The 7819-nt window shown below is 45.0% G+C and overlaps 1 protein-coding gene across 1 annotated transcript in view; it reads right to left on the reverse strand.

Moving 5' to 3' along the window:
- STARD7 (StAR related lipid transfer domain containing 7) overlaps nucleotides 1–7422 on the reverse strand; it is a 33298-nt gene extending 25876 nt beyond the window's left edge. Inside the window, exon 1 of the mRNA XM_080683647.1 lies at nucleotides 5522–7422. Coding sequence (XP_080539773.1) covers nucleotides 5522–5835 — 314 coding nt within the window. The 5' untranslated portion in view covers nucleotides 5836–7422. The remainder of the gene's footprint in view (nucleotides 1–5521) is intronic.
- Between the last annotated feature and the right edge of the window lie 397 nt (nucleotides 7423–7819).

Here is a 7819-nt window from a genome sequence, read left to right on the forward strand (position 1 = left end):
CCATCCAGCCCCAGCTTGTTCTCTTTGTCCATCTTTTCTTTAATCCTTCACTGCCCCAGCTCAGGCTCACCCAACCCTTGAGCCTGCACATTAACCATTTTAGAAAAGTTTTAATTTGAATTAAAAGTTGCAAAATAGGATTGACTGCTACCACTGCAACCAGGTATAGAAATAGGGAAGGAACTCTAGAGTAGGCAGTAAGATCTTGCAAAGGAAAAAAACATAACCACAGCTAGACTTTCTCAGAGAACAAGTCAGGCATCACATGGCCACTTTGCAGGACTAGTAAAGCATCCTTTAATTAAAATAAACAACACTCCCAAACGTCATTATCACATTATAAAGACAAGCAAGAATATCTTATTAAAAGTACATCAGAGGTTCACTAAATTACACAGTAATAAGGTTTTGAGAAAATTAAACTACAGAACTATAAGCTTAATGGCCTCCTAAGACTCCAGGTGGCACAGAGCTCTGACCCATATAATTGAAGTGGCCTTTTATTAAAATTACTAGAGGCCCAGTGCACGAAATTCGTGCATGGGGGGGTGGGGGGTGTCCCTCAGCCCAGCCTACACCCTCTCCAATCTGGGACCCCTCGAGGGATGTCCCACTGCCCATTTAGGCCCGATCCTAGGATCAGGCCTAAACGGGCAGTCAGACATCCCTCTCACATTCCAGGACCGCTGGCTCCCAACTGCTCGCCTACCTACCTTCCTGATTGCCCCTAACCACTTCTGCCTGCCAGCCTGATCACCCCTAACCAATCCCCTGCCAGCCTGATTGATGCCTAACTGCTCCCTTGCCAGCCTGTTTGCCCATAACTGCCCTCCCCTGCAGGCTTGATCTCCCCCAACTGCCTCCCTTGCAGGCCTGGTCCCTCCCAACTGTTCTCCCTGCTGGCCATCTTGTGTCCACATGGGGGCAGGATCTTTGACCATATAGGGACAGCCATCTTGTGTGTTGGAGTGACAGTCAATTTGCATATTACTTTTTTATTAAATAAGATAGAGGCCTGGTGCACGGGTGGGGGCCAGCTGGTTTGCCCTGAAGGGTGTCCCGGATCAGGGTGGGGGTTCCCTTGGGGCGTGGGGTGGCCTGGGCGAGGGGCCTGTGGTGGTTTGCAGGCCGGCCACACTCCCTGGCGACCCAAGCGAGGCCCTGGTATCTGGGATTTATTTATCTTCTATAATTGAAACTTTGTAGCCTTGAGTGGAGGCTGGGCCCACCAGGGTGTGCGGAAAGCTTGGCTTCCTCCATTGCCAGGGGCAAGTCAAGCCTCCTGCTCTCCCCAGCTCCGTGGCTGCCACCATTTTTGTTGGGATTTATTTATCTTCTGTAATTGAAACGTTGCAGCCTTGAGTGGAGGCCTGGGCCCGCCAGGGTGTGTGGAAAGCTTGGCTTCCTCCATTGCCTGGGAAACCCAAGCCTTCTGCTCTCTCCGTGGCCACAGCCATCTTGGTTGGAGTTAATTTGCATACTCACTCCTGATTGGCTGGTGGGTGTGGCTTGTGTGTGTAGCAGAGTGATGGTTAATTTGCATATTACTCTTTTATTAGATAGGATGAGACTAAGTTCCTACAGGGGACAAGAAATGACCTGTGAATAAATAACATTTATTCTTTGAATAGCACAATATCAACACTGGAGCAAGATTGCATCAGGAAAAGGTAAATGATTACCTCCCCAGGGTCAACATCTCTGAAGGGTCTCAACTGCTAAATGCTGACATGCCAGACCAAGCCACTTAATACTCTGTATGCAAAGGAAGGAAAACCTCTCACTACATATCTGTGTAGCCTGCTGTGCCAAATCTTATTTGGGCAGGATGGATGTCTACACCTTGTTATCTAAGAGACTTAAACAAGTAATAAGGACAAAAAAGATTATTCCAAAAATAGTAACAGAATCAGCAGATTAGTAAGAGGATCAAGGAAAGATAGTCAATGCTTCTTTCCTTTCTCCAAAACTAAAGTGGGCTCAATATTTCAGAAAGGCTGGACTAAGAGCTATGAAAATTGAAGGCATAAAACAGAAGAATAAGTATAACCATGGTTGGTTCATTTACGGGGTCCTGCCCTCAGTGTAGAGTTTGATACAAGGCTCAAAAATGACTCAAATGAAGCCAACCATTCATTAAGACAACTGATTCATTTCACATAACCCCCTCCTCAAATTCCATATTGTCAAAGTTAGAGACTTTTAAGTATAATTGTTATGGGACACACCTAAAAATAAAAGACATCAACTACCTCATTGCAATTCTGGGCCAACTGGCTAATGGTAAAATAGTGAAGACAATATAAAAAAGTTCAAGTAAGCTTTTATGTAGTTCTATAAGAAGGGTATGTCAGTAAAATACCCTCAAGTGACGTTGGTTAAAAAAAAAAATCATTTAAGCCAAAAGGACATTTTATTTATCATTTATCTAGTTAATAGCATACTGAAAAGTATTCTGAACGCCCTGAAAGGCAAAAATGAGAACAAGTCAATTTTCTGTATGAAACTTTCTGGCAGTTATTTACTCAAATTTCTAGAGCGAAGAACTGTAATCTTTTTAAAAAGGGGGAGGTTAATGGGAGATTTTCCCCTAGCCTTGCATATTTCTTAATTTCCTTCCTCTTTTTGTTCCTGCAATTTTTTCTTAATGTTTCAAAGTAATCAAAACTTACTTATCGCCTGACCTGTATAGCTCAGTGGTGTCGACCCATGAACCAAGAGGTTTCAGGTTTGATTCCTGGTCAGGGGATATGCCCAGGTTGCAGGCTCAATCCCCGGTACAGGAGGCAGCCAATCTGTTTCTCTCTCATTGATATTTCTATGTTTCTATCTCTCTCCCTTCCTTTCTCTCTAAAAATCCATAAAAACACATTTTTAAAAAATTACTATTGTGTTTTTCCATAATATTTTCCCTCACAGAATTCAAGGTAGCACCAAAAATAGTAGTTGAATTATTTTGTTGGTTTAATTAAAGCTAAGTGGGTAAGAATACTAGACACCAAGCATTAAAAGGCTTAATTTCTATATCTGGTGCCCTTCTTTTCTCAAATTTTCTTCCTGCTGCTAAATTAATGAGATCCTATTTATTATTAAGATGATCTTAAACACAAAAGAATAGAAAGCAAGGTTATTCTTTTTCATTCTGAGTAGAAACTCAAATAATGTAAGAAAACACATCCCACTTTAAAGCACACAGAGATATCCTGCACACTCCATCACTGTTTAACCAAGACAGCAGCCATTGAATTAGTTTGTACCAGCTCAAGTTGGTACAGAAACAGCACAGAAGAGCTAAAGGCTGTGATTTAAGGGCCATGGGACAATTATTCTCTTCTTCCATTAACAATGAAAGAAATTCACTTGTCCTGAGGCACATTCAACTGTGTTCCATGGAAGCTACTCAAAATCACCTCACCAGAACAAAAACCTAAGGTGTTCTAAGCTAGCTATGACAACCTCAGCAGTGCCTCTGTTAAAGCAAACACTAGGCAAAAGAAGTTAACCTGTACCCAGAATATTGTATTAAATAAAATATAAATATGACAAGTTATCAGAACAAAGATCTATGGAACTTCTGTATATAGTTGAATAGCATATTGTTTGCCTCCCTATCAAGATAACAAATATTTTTTAAAATCCTCAAAATGGATAACTTGATCAAATTTTAAGCATATGACTGAATTCAAGCATGAACTGGACAATAAAGTGTAGATGAGGACCTTTACTATAACAACCCTGGAGAGGGTCCAAAGGCACCTTAAGTGTTCTGACTGGCCTTCACCTAAGTTTAAGAAATTCTCCGGCGGGTTAACCCAGAGCAATACCTCTTTTAGGAGTTGGATTAGAACCAAGATTATTTCAACTGCCTCCCCCTTTCAGAAACAGCCAGAAGAGAGGGAAATGGAATGAATACTAAGCTTGGTCATCAGCTTGTCTGATCTTTCTGCTCCAGTGGATAGTTAACTACTAAATCCAAACATTTACAGCTTTGATTTCCTATCTAATTTTCCCCTCTAACTCCTGCAAATGGGAGATCTACTAAACAGAGACTCCAGGCCATTTCTCCATAAAAACACATGGAGTAAGCCAAAGAATGTCATCTGCCCCCTAGGCTCCAACACCATTCAACGCCCACCCCCAAAACATCTTCCCTCTCTTTTGTACCCAGTAGCCTTTTTCTGGCCTTTCTCCTCTTTCCCAAAGAGATCCAACCAAGGGGAATTTCCCCACAAACTTCACCACTGTGGAACAAGTGTATTTCATCATCAAAAACAAAATGAAAATTCAAACAGCTAATGGATAATTTCTCAATTTAAAAGTTTCCTTTTATTTCTTACACCTGAGACTGCTTCATTAGAAATGGCCAAGCAGCAAAAGGATACTAACAAAAAATAGGCAAACTACCAATCATGCTTTGATATCTTAACTTTTTTGTGAATAAGACTATTTGTGGTTATGATTTTAAATTGCATGTATAAAACAGTCATCCTTCCTGCTAGGAAAAGTATTACCAATTCTTAAGGTAAACTTGCAATACCCACAACTCACAGTGTTGCACAAATATGCCTGGCATCTGGGTGCTACACCTCCAAACAGGTCACAATATTAACCTTAATTAAGTATTTCCATTTCTAACCAAACTAAAAATGTAAAATAACAGAAGAAATATCTGGGGTAAATAGACTTGTATGGGATTTACGGCGGGAAGGGGGGCTGTTCTAGGTTCCTGAAATCAGTTTCATAGTTCAAGGGGCACAGTGTATGTGTGGTGGAGAGAGAGAACAGTTTAAGAATATCTGTTAAAAAGAAAATACAGAGACAATGTAAAGCAAGAGCTGAAGCAAAGGCTTCTCTAGGATATTACTTGAAAACTATAAGGACTCCGATTTCGAGTCACAGGTTGACAAATGCAGTCAATGACACGCACTTTTCACTCAGAGGTTTAATGGAGAGCACAATTTCAGAGCTAATGAAACAGTACTCTCAAAGTCCTAGTTACAGTAGTAAAACACTGACCTAATTCTTATAGGTTAAAGTGTCTGGACTACTGGTTTGTGACAGGAGGGCAAAATCCTTTCCAGCTTCATTCTCCCACAAAAGTCACAATGAGGAGAGCTCTCCTGGCACTTCTGACCAAGTCCCACTTTGAATGAAGTCACTTTGTGAACTGCATGTCTATCCCCTTACGTTAGATTTGAAACCTTCTTGAATTTGCACCTTTCTGGGTGTGTTCAAGATTAGGCGAACGATGGCCGCAAGTAAATGCCTTAAACATCTCATATTATTTGTTGCTCCCCATTCCAAGTCTCTCTCTACATTAACCTACACGACCTGCTATTTCCAGCCGGACAAATCAAATTAACAGGAAATTAAAAGCAACAACAACAAGGGATTGCTAAAACAGGAGCCAGCTACTGCATCACCGCTTCAAGGACTACCGGGTGCGGCCCCAGGTTCAAGGTCCCGCCCTACCCTCCGGGGCTGCCCCCCCCCACCCCCCCGCTCCAAAAGCAGGGCCTACCTCTGCAGCTCCTCCTCCTTGATCCGCTCCTCGTCCCAAACGAAGCCCGCAACCGCCGCCATCACGGCCGAGACATGGCCAGCACGGCCCCGCAGCCGGCGCCACAGGCGGCCCAGGAGGACCAGCCGCGCACTCTCTGAGTAGAGGCGGCCGTAGAGCTGCGCGATCTGCTGCGCGCGACGCACGCGCAGGCCCGTCACGAAGCGGCACTGATTGGCCAGCAGGGCAAGCAGGCCACCGCCCCGCGGCACCGCGCCTGCCGCCACCACCGCTGCCGCTGCAGCCGCTGCTCCCACCAGCCTCCGCGGGAACATGCCACCAGCCGGACACCTTGGACAGAGGAACGATTCTTCGCGGTCTCGGCGGGCTCCTGCCGACACTCCTAGTTGGTCAACGTCAACCCTGTCATGTCTCTGCAGCAGCCGGTGAGGAGGGGTCCAATTTGAGGAGGTGGCCTGTGACCGCTGCAGGAAGCGGACGTGGGCCAGGGATGGGAACCTGGCGGGCAGCGGGCACCAGCCTCTTCAGTGTTCTCACGCCGGCTACAGGGGCCGCAGTGCGGAGCGCGCGGGAAGCAGCGTGACAGACGACTAGATCCCAGGCATTCCTCACCCGCCACACACGCTGCCCACCTACAACCTACTCGCCTCTCTGCAGCCCGGGCTCTAATTGGGCGTCGCCCGGACTCCTCGCTGCTGATTGGCCACACCAAGTGCTTGTAACCGTTCCTTCCCGCCCCTTCGCGCACGCGCCGGGGTCCCTCTCTAGCAAGGTAGGTGGCGCGGCGATGGGAACTAGTCAAGGGCGCTCCGAGAATGACCGTCGGGCCCCGCCGTTGCCGCCATTTTCGGGCTGTCCGACCCCGCCCCGCGGAGGAAGGGGTGTGGCCAATGCTACCTCGGGATCCGGCGCGGTGCTGCGTAGCCGCACTTATTAATATGAGGTTTGGGTGGGATGGGGACTTGGCTTGCCTCTGTGGAGGCTCTGGGGGTATTCAATTAGTGGGGGTGTTCAGTTAGTTGCGGTAGTGTGGCCTGGCGGCAGTTGCCATCACACCATTCTCGGCCTCCCCTCTGTTTGTCCCCGAATATCTGGGACGCGGAGACAGTTCCCCGGGGTCGGAGTCTGCGCACCCGTCTAATCTTTGCAAATCAGGGAGGACAGCCTTAGAGCCAGACACTTTTTGGAGAGCCACGTGGATAGGTGGCCGTCTAAGTCTGGAAAAGCGGTAGCCCTTTGGAGTTAGTACCATATACCCTGGATCGGGGAGTACCTGCCCCTCTCCTTGTGACCCAAAGGTACCAGCTGGAGGGGGTGAACAGGTTTCCTAAAACCTATTTTGCAGCTCTCATGAAAAGCCTGGCTAAATGATCTCAAAGGGCATTCAATGACTACTCTGTCGCTAACCTCATAAAAATGAAGCTGCTGAGTGTCCAATAGGAAAACCTTACACTAAATTGTTTCTGGGTTTTTCCCACTTATATTAAGTACCTTGTAGACAGACAAAATATCGAGAAGAACATCTTGATGTTAAAGGGACTGTGCTCATTCCAAGGCAATGCATTAGAAATTTTTCTCTTACTCTATCTAGTGGAGCAATTTTAGATGTTTATAATAAAATTTGTTTTTCCAAAAAGAGAAAAAGAAAATCTTGCTTTACTGGGAGCTGAAATTTATATCTATCCTATCCAGACTATCTGATTTTACTCTGGGGGTTGGTATTGATGTTTATTTTCCCTTGAAAGCAGGTAAGGAGAAATGGATATATAACAGAAAGTAGTATTTGACACTTTGTTGAGCCAGGCTTTTTCTCAGCGATGGTAAGATGGCCAGGAGGAGGCAGTTGGCAGAAAGGTTGAACTTTCCTACTGTCCTGCTTTCCATGATTAAAAGAAGCTTAGCACTTCTGCTTGGTCTTTTTGTTGTGTTCCTGTTTTTAATTTGTTTTGTTTATCGAAATGAGCCCCTCCAATCCCTCCATTTTCCTCCATCTCTACTGCCTCTTTCTCTTAGTACATAAACACAATCAAGCCCATCATCAAATATCTTTGAAAAAAATGAGGCTTTAACTCTTCTTCTGTCCAGATACCACCCCCTTCTCTTTTCTTTCACAGCTCTGATTTTGTTTTTAAAAGGATAGCATAAATATACTTGCTGTCTCCATTTCTGCATCCACCTACCACTTCGTCCTCCTTAGAATTTTAAAAATTAATATCTTCTATACCATTTTCTCAACCACTTTTTTGTTTAGACCCTAACAGTACTCTCTAGCCTAACCTCCCAATCCATTGTCAACAA

Source organism: Plecotus auritus (assembly GCF_963455305.1).
Source record: "Plecotus auritus genome assembly, chromosome: 8".
Lineage (NCBI taxonomy): Eukaryota > Metazoa > Chordata > Mammalia > Chiroptera > Vespertilionidae > Plecotus > Plecotus auritus.